The 15,323-nt window shown below is 36.0% G+C and overlaps 2 protein-coding genes across 3 annotated transcripts; one reads left to right on the forward strand and one right to left on the reverse strand.

The window, feature by feature from the left end:
- Positions 1-2: 2 nt before the first annotated feature.
- On the reverse strand, positions 3-7,463 carry Tbh (Tyramine beta hydroxylase). The gene is made up of 10 exons (XM_043418363.1): positions 7,122-7,463; positions 6,838-6,991; positions 6,587-6,733; positions 5,360-5,607; positions 4,920-5,073; positions 4,348-4,611; positions 3,610-3,840; positions 3,319-3,447; positions 646-820; positions 3-215 (listed from the first exon to the last, which is right to left on the reverse strand). Exons 1-10 carry the CDS (start codon positions 7,247-7,249, stop codon positions 88-90), a joined length of 1,758 nt encoding a protein of 585 aa, XP_043274298.1. The 5' UTR covers positions 7,250-7,463; the 3' UTR covers positions 3-87.
- A 1,534-nt stretch (positions 7,464-8,997) lies between these two features.
- Positions 8,998-15,053, forward strand: lama (lamina ancestor). Of its 2 annotated transcripts, none has more exons than XM_043418361.1 (7): positions 8,998-9,219; positions 11,593-11,985; positions 12,092-12,244; positions 12,561-12,813; positions 13,033-13,328; positions 13,556-13,850; positions 14,019-15,053. In XM_043418361.1, exons 2-7 carry the CDS (start codon positions 11,876-11,878, stop codon positions 14,817-14,819), a joined length of 1,908 nt encoding a protein of 635 aa, XP_043274296.1. In that variant the 5' UTR covers positions 8,998-9,219; positions 11,593-11,875; the 3' UTR covers positions 14,820-15,053. The 2 variants fall into 2 exon arrangements, with proteins under 2 accessions (XP_043274296.1, XP_043274297.1); XM_043418362.1 differs by lacking the exon at positions 8,998-9,219 and adding an exon at positions 10,716-10,734.
- Positions 15,054-15,323: the final 270 nt, after the last annotated feature.

A 15,323-nucleotide genomic window follows, 5' to 3' on the forward strand; every position in this document is an offset into this window, starting at 1 on the left:
AGTTGTTTTTATCATTTAATTTTATTTTTTTTTCCTTTCAATAATCTGATTTTTCGTCAAGTTTCTTTCATTTCCCCTTCATTTGTCCTATTTCGTGTCTTCGAGATTCGGACAATCCCGCGGTGTTGGCGGAAGTGGCAAGCGAATTGGAGTCGCGGCAATGTTGTCCCATAGTCCTGGCAGACGAGAGCCATCTGAACCGTTGCATTGCATACCTAAGAATTGGTTCACGTACAGAATTTATTTTTCCTTTTTTTCATGCCAAATGGGGTAAATAAATCATTTAGTGGAATAGGAAACATGGCACAATATTCGTACTACTGGGCGATATTGTATGAGTTTATAATTCATTCTAAGAAAATAATATTAAAAAGTTCATGAGTGCTCAAATAATTGACAAATTCAAATGACAAATTTCATTCTTTTCTTAATAAATTTTCAGAATTTCCCGATTGTTCTAATTCTGCTAAGTATTGAATTTTTTATACAATCGTATGCAATGCAACTGTCATAAAAATATTTGTGACGCATTCTTCATGTCCCAATGCAAATGATCGAAATATACTTGTTTTTTTCACCAAATTATGAATTTTTTTTACAGACCAAAGAATAAAATATCACACTGGAAAAATATTGTTCTTTTACCCAGAGGCGCGGCCACATACAGATCGTGAAGGGCCACACTGCGAACTCTGTTCCATTCTATACTTCCATAATTATCCTGAATACCTTGATCGCCCTTTGTTTTTTGATTTTCCCATTCCCTCATGTATCGAAAATACGTACGGAGTGCATCGTCGCTTATTGCACTCTTGCAAACCTGTAAGAAAATGCCAATGATTCAACGCATTTTTCTTTAAGGCCACCCTAGAATTTTCGGAAAATCGATTTTTTTCTGCTTTAAGGGGCCTATTCTGATTAGACGAGCAAAAAAAAGACTATATTCACAAATTTTTTCAACTGGTAAAAATTATAAATATGAATATAAAAAGTGTTAGGCCTAAAAAATACACTCTTATAATCAAAAATTTTTTTTCAATATTTATTTTACTCAGTTTTCGTACAGGAAAATGGGGAAGAAGACCGGTCCAAAAAAGAGATGGATGTGCGCTGTTGTCAAAAATGCGAAAACGTAATTTTGGGAAAAACGCGTTTAAATAAAGGCAGGTACGCGGAACCGCGCTGAGCGGTGCATCCCTGGCTTCCCGGGTAACCCGCCTAGAGAGTTCGATTTGGACAAAAGGCAACTCGCGGTTTGGAGGGTTCCTCAACCGCTTCGTGCTGCGTCGTTCCAGGGTTGCGGAACCCTCCAAATGGAGAGTTGCCTTTTGTTCAAATCGAACCTCGGGATTCAGCAACCCTCGAATCCAAGGGTTTCCCGGGAAGGCAGGGATATTAGCGCGCTCAGACAGCCGAGTATACGTCGCTCAAAAGTACATTTTTTATACTGCTCAGATCTTTATAAAATTTTAGCATGATATTTTCACATAGGGGAGACCGGGGCAAAACGGGATACCTAAAGAAATATTGAACTTTTCAGAAGTTTGGGAAGCTGTCTCTTTTTTACTCCCAAAAATTAAGAAATGTACTGGAATTCTTTTCAATTTTCAAAAAAAAAAAAAAAAAAAAAAATTCCGAGGCAAAACGGGGTACCCCTTAAAAACTCATGAAATTTTTTTTTTACTATGATTTTAATTCAATGCACCTTGGGTGCATTTTGCACCCGTAACCGAGTGCTTCCGACTTATCGCTGTAAGCGTTGAAAGGGATCTCAGCGCTTACAGCGCTCAAACGTAAGTCGAGCGCACGCTGTGAGCGCTCTTAGCGCTTACAACGCTCTAACGTACGTCGGAACGCACCCTCTGTAATTCAATTAAAAATTAATGATATGAACACTAACGAAGATTGCCAATGTTTTTTTTGTAAAAATTTGTATTCTTTATCCGCTCGATCATGGATTGAGTGCCAAAATTGTGCGGAGTAGGCATATGATTCATGTACAGGTGTAACCACACATAATGGTCCGCAAACGTATATCTGCGAGGCAGTAATCGCAGATATACAAATACTTTTTGTATATCTGTGCAAAAACATTTTAACTTTGGAAGTGATGTAAAAAAAAAGAATTTGAAAAAAAACGAACTTTTTGAAAAAAAATAAAAATCCAAAAAAAAAAATATAGTTTGGAAAAAATATGTTTCTTCATGTTCTTTTCGGACAAGTATAAAAATTGAAAAAAAAAAAAGACAAAAAAATTTCTCTCATTTTTCGGGTATCCCGTTTTGCCCCGGTCTCCCCTATGTAAGAAGCTATTTAAAAAAAATCGATTTTGTGAAAATGCTCATTAGGGTAGACCCCTTAAATGATCCCTTAGAGCCTCACAAATGATGTCCCAAACGATTATGGCCTGGTGAAACCTCTAAAGACTCTTTTTTGAATTTTAGTTATATTCAATACTTGTACTATAAAATTGTCTCAATAAATACCTGCCCTAATCCCCTAAATTACCTGCTCTCTAGTGCTCACAAGGAGAACCCACTGTGGACGGCGCGCGCGCGCGTGTCCGTGCGTGTGTTTCTGTATATGTGTGCGCGAGTGTATCGACAAATAGCACATAAAGCTTGTAGAGAGATCGCTATCGAACTGGGTAAAAGGTTTAAAAATCGCTGCAAGATCGAGAAGAAAAGAAATGGAAAAGAGCACGATGATAATTTGGAAGGCTAATTATATGGTGCAGGCATCGAAGATTGAAGGTATTGTAAAATTCCATTCTCAAAACTTTAAACGCGTTTATTATATTAAACCCGCTTACAACTCGAACAATTTTCAATCGATTCACGTGGAATTGCGCACGTATCTCTTAAAATACATTATCTATGGAAGTAAATCGGATTTTTTTTTTACATTGCATGGTTCAGTTTATATTAACAATTATCTAACGATTTTTTAGGAATATTTCGTATGTTCCGTTTTAGAAGTATGCCATTTGGCCAAAAATCAATATATCGGAAATATCCTGCTACATGCTTCTATAGCAGATGCTATATGTAATCCAAAGAAATTCATTAATTTTATGTGCTTCAAAAATGACAGGAGCTGTTAGTAATTGTAATGATTTGTAAAAATTGGTGTAAACAGACAAGAATACACATAATAAAATCCCGATTTTGCAATTTTGGTTCACCTCGTAGTATCCCTGAGAAACGATCCCCAAAAAAACCTATCTTTTTCGGTTTCCAGGGTGGCCTAAGGCCTTAATAAAATTAGCCACCCTTTATTTTCTATTTAAATGGGAAACAATGAAAGTTTTTCACTCACCTCGAGACGCGATTTGGGATAATAATGAATATAGTTTACACACATTTCGTCGGTTATTGCAAAACCACCGAATGTTATATTTTCTCGATCCATCGTTTTGTAAGTGCATGTCGTAACAAGAGAATCACCCTGGCAAGGATTTTTTTTTATTATTAGAACTGGTAATACCGATTTATAAAAACAATTAATTTTGTTTATCTCAACGCCATTGACGAAGACGATTCAAGAACAAAATCGTCAACCAATTCATTTCGTCACAAATTTACCTCATAAAAAAATATAATACTTTACCGGGAGAATTGTGACTCGCTTTGGTAATAATCGTATTTCTTGAAAATGCGTCGAATAATGATTATCATAATTGAGTGGTTGAATCTCCTCGCCGTCCCGAATGTGACGTGTTATCACTTTTGTTCCCGTTAAATGGGTGTGCAATTGGGACGCAAATACACGAATTCCCGCCTGCGGTAAACCAACTCCCGTGCACTCGGCGATGCAATGGCCAGAAAGTTCAAAAGATTCCTAAATTCATAAAACAACAAATCAACGATTCTTTTTCAATAGATTTCTTTTTTTTCTAGTATCGACGAATTTTTTTTTTATTCGGTTTTTCATCTTTCAAATATTTTTTCTAAAATATTTTACTCCAACATGGATAATTTTTTGTCCTCAGAATTTGTTTGCTTTGCTTACTTTGGCTTTTACGATCTATTTTTTCGAAAATAAGTGCTCGAAAGATGAAAAAGGAGCACAATTTTCTCTTAAGCAAGACATTTTTTGGTCAGTGATAAGATTGAAGAACTATACTAATAACTAAATAATTATAAGGAAAGAGGTCTATTATAATTATAAGGAAAAGGTATAATTATAAGGTAAAAGGCGTTAGATGCCGTACAGTGATAAGAAATAGAAATACATATAAATGAAAAAAGAATTTACCGAAAAAGTCAATGTCTCTTTCAACCTTATTCCCAAGAGGTCTGAGTCGGATCTTTTTTTCAAAATATTGAGGAAAATCTTTTCTCTTACCTGAAGCGGTGGGATGGCCATTTTATCCGTATATTCTAATCCCAATTCAATAATTCCTGCATCGAATTCTCGGAGACTTTTGGTCATATAAAAATGAATTCCCGACGAGTCGATTTTTCCATTTACATATTCCGGATTGTTATAATGAACCTCGAGAACGACGTAAGGATTGAAATCTTCACCTCCAACGGGAAGTCCAACTTCTTCAGGATAGATGAAGGGATCAGCTCCCATTGCCCACGCAGCCAATACTTTTTGACAAATCTGTTTTGAAAATTATTTTCACTAGTATTTTTCAACGAAAAAATTTCTTCATTCATTATTTTACTGATTTCTTACGAACTTATTGTTTATAATGTTTTCCATTCATCGAACACTTTTCTTCGACTCACAAAAATTCGTTTCCTTCACTTTTTGATTGGTTTTTTTTTTACGAATATCACTAAAAAAAATTATCCCTCAACTGTGATTTTGATATAATTCAAATGAAACTTGAAATGTGATATTTTTTGTTATCTTTTGTTAATCGATGACGCGTTCTAATTCGTGCGAATCAACTAATTCAAAATGACCTTGGTGGTCGCAGGACGATTCGGAGATTGGCAGGGTCCATTGTAAAATGGAATTTCGAGATCGGCTGGTCCAGCGCAATGAAAGACTTCCATATGGTGGACAAGATGCTCGTTGCCCTTCTCGATATTTGGTCCAAATTGTAACACGTGATGTCTGAAAAAAAATGTTTTCAAATATCTTACTCGAAGTGGGTTTCTCTGTGATTTTTTGATGCTTCCACGCAGTTGAATGATCCTCGCAAATGGAGAATCAAACTTACAATCTTGAAAATATTCATTTCCCGTTAAAGCATAACGAATTTTTCCTCACCATTTATTTAATCGATGTTCCGACTCATAGGCCGAATCATTTTTTGTTATTCAATCTCAATGTGCATTCATAACCGGTACGAGCAGTCTTCATGAATAGAACAAAAAATGATGAGCCATGATATTCTTACTTGTATTTCAAAGTATCTGGCAATTTGACGACCCGACACCAGTAAGTAGTTTCGACATTCGGAACGCTGACTCGATCATTCAAAATCTCAAATTTCCACGTGTCAGCTGGAAACCTAGATTTTTCCTTCGCGTACCTAAGAAGCTCCATTCTCGTCATACCGAATGTGGCAGCATCATTGGTGGCGAGACCAGCTAACGAATACAAAGGTCCACGTCCTTTCAACCAAACCACGTGCGTCGTACCTCTCTGCAAGTAAATTGAATAAAGTTGAAAAGTTAACAGCTGAAGTCAACCATACTATAAAATTTTTCATTTTTGTACTAAAATTTTATCACCTGTTCAATTTAATTGAGCATTCATTGAGTTTCATTTTAAAAAAATCGTTCCAATGTTTTCAAGTCATTGACTTCATTTTTTCTATCCAAATTTTGTTTCTTGGGCATTTACGGAAAAAAACCTTTTTTTCTGAATCTTTAAGGGCTATGGACAGTGCAACGTTAGTATTTTAGATGTTTTTGTTTCTTTTATAAATAAAAATTGGTTGGATGAATTTACATAAAACCTTGTACACGTCTTTTACATGCTCAGTACTGAAATAAAAAAAATTTTTTTAATGGTATATTATTGTAAAATGGCTTGTTAAAAATGGCACCTGTTAAATCGATATTGACAGCAAAACTGAAAGAGTTTTTATCCCAGTGACTTGATTCAAATTGCATTTTGTAGGGAAAACGTATGTTTTTGGCATGACGTAGCCGACTTTTGATAACTTTTTTCTTTTTCTTTTATAAACAATTTTCTACTGAGAAATCCACAAAAATTGTAATTTTTTTTTCAAATGGTCGCCATTTTTCTCTAAACAATATTTTGAAAATCCCCTACCTCATGCGATAGTGAATAGCATATATTTTAAGAATCTTTTTGGTCTTTTGTCCTAAGATGTTCTATTATTGAGATTTGCTGTCAACACGGATTTCAAGGGGTATCGTCATTTTCAACACACCATTGTACAAAAAAATACCACGAGAAAAATGAAAAAAATTAAAATTTTCCAGTGCTTCCGAGTATGTAAAAGATGTGTACACGGTTTTTTAAAATCCATCCAATCAATTTTTATTTATAAAATAAATAAAAACCACCTAAAATTCCAACGTTTACACTGTTCATAGCCCTTAAGGAAATTTAGTAAACTTGAATTAAAGATCGATAATCGAAAAAAAATTACCTCAATAATATAATCTGATTTGTCGCAAGTATCAAATTTTCTTGTGAACGTAAATTTCGTCAAATTTCCAATCCTCTTGGAGGCAAAACTTTCGCAATCTTGTTGATAATCCACAATCAATTTTCCATCGTCCGTCGCCGAGGTATCCTTCGATACGAAAACAACATTTTATACGTTGGAACAAACTGAAAATCTTCGTTATACGATATCAACTGATATATTTGTGTTTTTTTTTCTCGAGTTGCACGCACCTGAAAATGAAGGTTTCGATGCCAGTCGATCCAGAGAACGCAATAATCTGCAGGTTTCGTCTCACCGTAATCGGAAAACCCGAGTGCAAACCAAGAATTTTCTTCCGCATAATAATGAACTTCGATTTCCACAATTTCTTTCGTTAAATCGACTCTGAAAAATAACAATGTAATTTTTAGAGTTTCCAGAATATTTTTGATCAGCAAAAAATGTTGATTAAAAAAATGGTGAATATGCTAGCTCCGTTAGAAAACAATTATCAAATTAGGAATGTTTCTCCAACCTCCAGTGAAAATTTCCCTCGGACCCGAGGGGTATGGAATGCACAGGTGCATAATCATTTCGTGCCTGGACACTCGAGAAATAGATTAAACCAAATCCGAACAGAACCCCCAAAACTTGAAATTTCATTTTTGTTCTCGTTTTTTATTACGAATAAATTCTAAAAATGATAATGCGAATCGCAGAGGTGAGGATTAAACGGTCGATAAGTTCAGAGTGAAATCATTCGAATGATGCAGTTCAATCAATAATTTTCAGTAAACAAATTCAATTGAATGAATTTCGTGTATGATTTTGATGAATTTCTTGCCAAAACGCGGTTGTACGCGGCAGGAGTCCCCAACTGGAGGCTGGAGAAAGTCAAACTGAGGATTTCCTCGACTCTATCTATCCCAGGAAGGAAAATCGCGCCCGCGCAACTTTGCCCGAGGGTGAAATATCTTAATATCAGGAAGGAATATCGAATTCCACGAGAGGGTTGAAAACTCAATTACGGTGAAATTCCTATGGTAAGGAAAATATCTCAGTATTATAATAAATATCTCTGAGCAATCAAGAAATTCCGAGATTCCAACGCGTGGGGCGGTTATACCGTGCGGCGAACGTGTCCGAGATCCTAAACGACTTGAGACGCTCATTCAATATCCGTGCGAAAGAGGCTCTAATTTTTTTTTCATTAACACACCGCTTTGAATTTTTTTCAAAGGTCACACGTTCGAAAATACCATCTACCAATATTGAAATGCTTGGTAGCATTAATCTCGATGGCCTGGCGTAATTTCATTATTTAGTTTATCACACTATCGATTTTACTTGGAAGCGTGACTCATCGTTTAATTTTCAATTTTCTTTCACATAAAACTGTCGTAATTAATTTGTAGTAAAACCAATGTCCAAAGATCATTAAGAACCGAGATTTATAATTGGATTTTAATTACCACAGAGAATCAATCGATAAAACAATAATTAGTTAACATTAAGAGTGTCATCATAAGCGTTATTCTTGCAAATGTATGTGAAACATTGTTTTTTTTTCTTCAATTTTCATTGTTGATCCAAAGCAGTGGCTCAATTTCTTCTTGAAACGAAGAGCGTGTAAATCTTTTCCATTGAAGCATTAACTGCAAATGACGACAATGAAGCTCGATTGGTCCCGATTAAGAATCTACTCGAGTTAATATGAAGACAGCTGCTCATTTTGCCACACACTAGCACACCCACACCCACATATATTCGAAAAATTGATGCAAAAATGTTGTTTAATGAGTATATTGAATTACGATAACTTGAAAAATTAAAGGTAAATAGGCAGAAATGGGGCTCCACCCCAAAACAGCTCCAAATTTTTTTTTTATGAATTCAGGGCTATACTATGGCATGGAAATATGTATTTCATGGTAGCGGAAAGTTGCCCGTTTGATTGCAATCTCTTCAATATTTTCGTGACCGCTGTCACGTCTTCTGATATTTCATGTACGCGTGGATGTGCAACTCGACAGAAGCAAATAAAAACAAAAACAAAAATGGGAAACATCATTGTTGTATAAAAATAAAAAATATCAACTTTTACAGGAAATTCCAAAAGTTTAATAATCATGAATGGACCGCACAAGCTTTGCCGCGCAGTCACGCTCTTCTCGATTCAGTGGCGTGGCTAAAACCGAGTAAAGAAGCGAGCAAATATATACGAAGATTCCACTGTAGAGAGTCGCTTCAGAAAACAGCTGCTGCTGTACGCGAAAGCAAGAGAGAAAGGGAATCGAAAGGAAGTCTGGGAGGAGAGGCGGAATGAAAAAAGAAGAAATGAAGCAAGTACGAGGAAAGGCTGAGTAGGGGGAAATGAACGCTCGGACGCTTCGTACAATCGGGCTGAAGGGGATTTTGTTCAGTCTACCGCGATTGACTCGACTGTGCGGTGGGTTAAGCTTCTTAAACGTGTGAAATTCCAAACGCTTGGACTTCAGTGTCGGAGCAACTGGGTCCACAGCCGGTAAACCGTCTCGAATTATTAAGAAAGGAATGTAACCTCTAGTGACGGCTTATGAACACCATAAGTCGTTCAATTGTCGCGCTTCAGCCCTGTCTTTATTCGTCAAGAGGTAATTTCATGTTTTTATATTTGAAAAAAAATGTGCAACGAATTCATTCAATTTTTTCATATTAAAGAAAAAAATAATGCACGATTTTAAAGGAATTTTTTTTTCTCCACTATTGCTTCGTCTATTGCTTTAGATTTTATTTCATAGGAAAAATTGAACCATTTTTCGATTGAGGAAAAAATGCTCCTTGAAGGTTAAACTAAAAATGCTGGTTTCCCAACACGCGGTCACGATCGCATGACATGATTCATTCTGTCTCGAGCATCACCGCCACATTGACAAAAAATCCAGACGATTTTTTACAGACAGTGTTACACCGTTATCGAACAGAAATACAAAAATCTTTGAGACTCGAACAAACCGAAACTTCTCGAAAAGAACTCTAAAAATCTTAGGTCGGCAATTTAGTCTTTTTCCGAAGTTTCCTTTTCAGTGTCTTTGACATTCGATTGTGTCGATAATCGATCGAAATCGGAGAAAATTCCTACTCGTCGATTAACACTCGAAAAAAATATTTTAGGAATGAATTGATTCGTTAAATATTTACTTTCAAAATTCTATGTTATTCATACGCATTGAAGATGTATTTAAGGATTAAAAGATTGGCGTATACATTTCGGAGCGTCCGACGCCTACCACAATCGTCGGGGAGAAACTTTGAACTCGCCGAAACTGCAAGTCGTAAAATATACTTTTTGTTTTCTCTTGGCGCTCGTTCGTTGGTGGATCGAGAGTGCGGGAGGTCCTAGTTTGAAATGGAAACTCGAGACTGTTTGCCTTTCTCGTTGTGTCTGTCTCGTAGTTTGTTTACTTGAAATTGAGAGGTCAAGTTCATTGATCTCGTTTCACGAAATTGAAACTCGATCTCACCTTCTGGGACACCCAGTAGGTTCCTCTGCCACTTAACTCCATTATTCTCCTTATCTGTAACACAAAACTCGTGCTCACTACTTAGTGTTTAACAATCCCATACCGCGCTGATAACGATAAAACAATTCTGAGAACACGTGCTCCTCTAAAAACTTATGCATCATACAAAATGAAAAAAAAAAAAAATCATCAAATTAGCAGCCTATGATTTCGTCTTTTTCTCTGTGAAATATCTAAGCATTTTTTCTTCACTAGACAATCAAATGGGTAGTTTTTTCACAAAATTCGATCAATTATAAGCTCAGAAATGTTTCTAACAATGCTCTCTTCTGAATCGATGAAAAATTATTTTCAAGCTGTTTTCGAAAATTTTCACAGCCTCGTTGATAAATAATAATGCGAAGCGTTCTATTTTTATACCGTCCATTCGCATGTAGAGGTGACCCTGAATAACTTGGCAATACCATATTTTTTGTCTTGTGGATATACACACAGTTGGATTTGCATTGAAAATACTCGGTGATGCAGTGCAGCTTTGGTCACACTGTCAATTGACTCTTCTAGTTCGAATCAATAAAATGTTTGATCTTGAACGATTTCCCGTTCATTTTCGCTATCACTCGCTTCAACGATTTATTTCCATTAGTACGTTATGTTTTTTGCTACTCCACTCATTAGGAAAATAGCGTAATATCGTCATAAATTATTATCATTATCAGAAGCGTAACAAAAGAATGAATAGTGACTGAATATCAAGAAAAATATAATCGCATTTTTCATTCGTCCAATAGAAAATAATTGACAACAAAAATCTTCCTGATCTCAAACGGGAAATGACGCAATAAAATCTTTTTATACCTCTAATCTACTTACGACTTCAAAGTTCTTTCAAGATCTGATGTTTATTTTCTATCTTCACGAGAGCGCGATTTTTTTGAAGCAAAAAACCGGGATTACCAATGACGTATCACTGTTCATTCAGTTTGTTATCGAGGTGATAATTTTTTTATAATGATCGATTCACTCTGAATTAATAATAGAAACGGTAACGATAATGAGAATTTATTATCTGTTGCTTATTAATATAGAAATATGCGTTTCTTTGTGCATACATTTGATCAGAGATTTGTATTGGGCTTTCAAAGTCACGACTTACATCACAATGAATATTATCTCGATAAATGAGTTCATTTGTTTCGATTTTATTAATATAAGTCCTTACACCCACCCCTTTTATTTATTTTTATATTTCATTGCATTAAATTCAGTTGAGAGAAAAATTGAGCTGATTCAAGTGGCTTTAGTCTTTTCAGGCTTTAAATTTTGTGATCCATGATATTCCATTATCGTTGTTACATGCATGCTTGAACTATTTTTCTTCCGATGGATTCAAATTTGGTAAAAAAAAAATGTGCTATGTTTGTAACTCTATGACCTTAGACATGAAAGACGTCAAAATGGTCACTGTCCTGTAAAAAATAACAATTTGTGTTGTGATTTCAGAAAGCCCAACCTCAGACCTGCAGCATCGAATTGGCTCAACAATAAATCACTAGCAAGAGGCGACAGGGTCTTCGATTATCGATGGGTTGAGAACGCCAAGTAATTTCCTCCTTTCTATCTTTCTCCCTTTTTTGTCGATCCGTCTCTGTCTTTTTATTTCATTTCCAATTTTCCCTCTCTCTTTCTCTTTTTTATTCTGTCTCCTTTCGATACTATAAACACCAATTTCTTCCTGCCCTATTCGTAATTACAATTACCAAGGTGGTTAGCTCACCGATGAGCAATGCTGAAGGTCGTGGGGGCCTCCTGGCTTCAAACCAGGATTTCTACCTATATTCTCGTTGCCGTTGGCCTTCTGGGCATCGGCGCCGTTCTGATCGGAGAATTTGGCAGGTCAGTTTATTATTTCCATCAAGTAAAACTGTTTTTCTCCTATGAAAGAAAAATCGAAATGAAGTTTATAATATGCAATTGCGTTATATTTTTCCTCTTTCAACAGAGATCAGAAAGATGGAACATACTCAGCAACTGTTTTTTGGAATCCCAAAGGCAGATATTATCGAATCGACTTCTGGGGCCAAGGAAATAATCTTGTTTCTGTGTCGAAAGGAGCTGCAAGGGCTTACTATAAAACAAGAATTCATGAAACTGGGTAAAATAGAAAGTCATTAAAGCGGTTGATAAAAAATTTAAAGTCAATTTTTTTGAGTTCTTTGTTGAAATTTCTTGTTAAAATTTCCTCCACCTTCTTTCTCTACAGTTAACACAAGTCTTTCATTTTGAATTTTTCTCGAATAGTATTGGTTCTACGACATTGAATAAAGACATTTTATCCATGTTTTAGTATCAAGTTTCGTGCTGTTGAAATAATAAAAATTGAAGCAAAGAAAATTAAAAAATTCCCAACAATGTGAAAAGCAAGTGAAATTTATTCAGAGAATTAATAAAAATTTGTTTCATTACCACAGATGGTCCATTATAGAAATTGAAACATCGTCATCCTATCCGGACTCTGTACAAGCCTACGCAGCTGGTTTTCTCGAAGGGAGTTTGACTTGGCAGTTGATACATCATCACTGGCACAACACTATCGGCAATGTTTGTTCCCTAGAAGAGAACGAGCAACAATGTTTCGTTACAAGGAAAGAGCTTAGAGAAAACGCAGCTGTTGTACGGGAAAGAGCCAAATTGTTAGCATCCGAAGATCCGTTTTGGCACATGGTAAGAAAACATGAATTTTAAATATAGTAATAAAGCATGGGAATTTCAAAACAGTTGGAAAAATAAGAAGCCTTTTTCTATTAAGCGTTTGCTTTGGGTAATTTTCTTTTTCATGTTAAATTTTTTGAAAATGTTTAAAAAGTTTATTACCACTCTTTCATTCATTTCGACGTCTTTGGACAAAGGTTTTTTTAACAATTGATTTAATTTAAATATCAGGTCCATTTATTTTACGCCCAATTGGATGGTATGGAGGCTGGTTGGCTGTTTGCAGTCCGCCGCAGTCGTCGACCTGTCCATATTGAACCCGAAGATTTTCTGTGGCTCGCAATGGCATCTGAGATACCGAATGAATTATTTACAATCCCATCCAATAACAAATCATCGGGACTGAGCGAGGAAAGGGAAATGTCTTCGAGCGCAAGCAATAATGGCGTCATATTTGTCAAATCTTTAGATCGGTCGATCAATGGTCTCGATCCACTCATCACCTTTGCACAAAACACCGTGGCCCCGTAAGTTTTCAGTAGAAAACATTTAATTTCAAGTTGGAATAACAGATTTTCGTAGTTTTAAAAAATTTTCAAAAATATTTCACTTATTTACACTGCTCTGCAAAACCGGAAGATGCGTAGGTATCTCAAAAACTTATGTTAATTTTGCGATAATATACAATTCGATATATTTGTGGATCATGATTATTATTGAAGAAAAAATTTGTTTCGTTCTGTCAAACTCACAGGTACTCAAAAATGCTTCGTTTACTCAAGAGGTACACGTTTGGTTATCATCTTTCTGGAAGTAAACATTCACCTCGTGCCCCAACACGTTCGATCTCCATGTCATCATATCCCGGAGCATTGTCATCTCACGACGAGTATTACGTGGTTCAGGGCGGCAGAGACAAAGACGAAACTTTCATTCTGGCCTCATTACCACTTCAAAATTCATTAATAACAAACATTTCGGCATCTTCAAAGCCATCAGATTCGGACGTACAGGAAAAGAATAAAGACAATGATCAGGAGGAAGTAAAGGTACGTATCATATTACGCGGCAAAAATCATGTGTACCTGCTTGTACGAGATTTTCCCGTGAGGCATTGCGCATCGTGAAAATATGAAAAAACTTTAAAGAAATTCAGTCTACTACATAGGAGTGTAGGGCGTTGTAAATTATTCAATTATGACTTTTGACTGTTCCAGATTTCAAATATTCAAGGGGTTATGTCGCCGGTTCGAATAATGTCGGCAAATAGATTGGCAACGGAGACAGAATCGTGGTTGCGATTCTTGGCTCGTGGGAATCTATCGGATGAGACTAAAAGTAGCACTGCAAATTTGCAGTGGGTGACATTAACACCGAACGACTCTTCGATCTGGTTAGTCGAACAGCAAAGCTCAACTATCCGAGCTTTCGATCTGACGAATGATTTTCTAAAAAACGGTTTTGTTTTTTGTAACGGCGAGTCAATTATGAAAACAGGATTGCCAGAAGAACGGCATAAAAATAATAGCAACAGTAATAACAGCAGTTTTATGCCTGGACTGCGCCATCACTCGGATGCGGACGTTAATAACTTTTTCTCAGAAAACGTAACGAGCGTTGATGCCATCAGGAATCTCATGCGTGGTTCTGATGCGACGTATTTCGACAATGATTTCAACGAAAACCGTAAAAATACTTCTTTGACAAATCCCAATTCGGATGAAAAACATGAACCTCCTTTTGAGAACTTTTATAGTCTTTCTACAAAATTTATTTTTCGAGGCGATCTCGAAATGCCGTCAAAACCAATCGGTACAATTGACAATAAAATGATTCTCGTTACGGCCAATAGCGTCGAAAGTTTCGAAGCCAGTTGCGGCCCGCCCTTTGGCTACGAAACCGGCGGCTCTCGCGTTGAGCCTTTCGATTGGTCAAAATCTTTTTACAACTTGTCACGAATCGGCCAACCTAATAAATTTCAATTTGAAAGCGTTATTCCAAAATGGGTTTGGTTTTAGAATAAAATAATAAGTAACACCAACTTTTCGATTATTAGCAGTGCTCTAATTTTTTTGACTGATATATTTATATCTTCATTTATGCGGTTTTGAGAACCGCGATTTTTTAGACAATTTTTACGTCCTCCACGACTTTGAACGCAAAACCATGCGCGACGGTAATCAAAATATTGAAAAATATTGTGTATACTGCCTTATGAAAACAATAAACGATTACTGTCGCGTCTCTTTCTATATTTCGTTATTTCATTTCCCTCTTTCCCGCACGAAATTTTTCTTCATCTTGTCGATAAAAGCAATTTCTTCATTTTTCAGTCGGTAATACTTGAATCCTTAAGGTGCTCTTGTCACTTGTTCAGTCGGTAAAAATCCTGTTGCACGGTTTATTCCGAGTAGCTTGATATTTGAAAGAAAATATGAGTTACACGCTATTCTCATTTTATCAGAGAACAAGGTGTAACTTTTATTTTTCTCAAAAAATCAAGGGTGTCCGAGTAAACCGTG

Source organism: Venturia canescens, chromosome 4 (assembly GCF_019457755.1).
Source record: "Venturia canescens isolate UGA chromosome 4, ASM1945775v1, whole genome shotgun sequence".
NCBI classification, from domain to species: Eukaryota; Metazoa; Arthropoda; class Insecta; order Hymenoptera; family Ichneumonidae; genus Venturia; species Venturia canescens.

Bases quoted from the DNA above. Each gene is read 5' to 3' on its own strand.
- lama (XM_043418361.1), top strand. From the start codon at position 11,876: ATGCTGAAGGTCGTGGGGGCCTCCTGGCTTCAAACCAGGATTTCTACC. The intron at 12,245-12,560 runs GTAAAATAGAAA...TCATTACCACAG, and splicing joins ACAAGAATTCATGAAACTGG to ATGGTCCATTATAGAAATTG. The intron at 12,814-13,032 runs GTAAGAAAACAT...TTTAAATATCAG, and splicing joins AAGATCCGTTTTGGCACATG to GTCCATTTATTTTACGCCCA.
- Tbh (XM_043418363.1), bottom strand. From the start codon at position 7,249: ATGAAATTTCAAGTTTTGGGGGTTCTGTTCGGATTTGGTTTAATCTAT. The intron at 6,734-6,837 runs GTGCGTGCAACT...TTCGTATCGAAG, and splicing joins ATCGAAACCTTCATTTTCAG to GATACCTCGGCGACGGACGA. The intron at 5,074-5,359 runs GTAAGAATATCA...ATTTTTTTTCAG, and splicing joins CCAGATACTTTGAAATACAA to ACATCACGTGTTACAATTTG.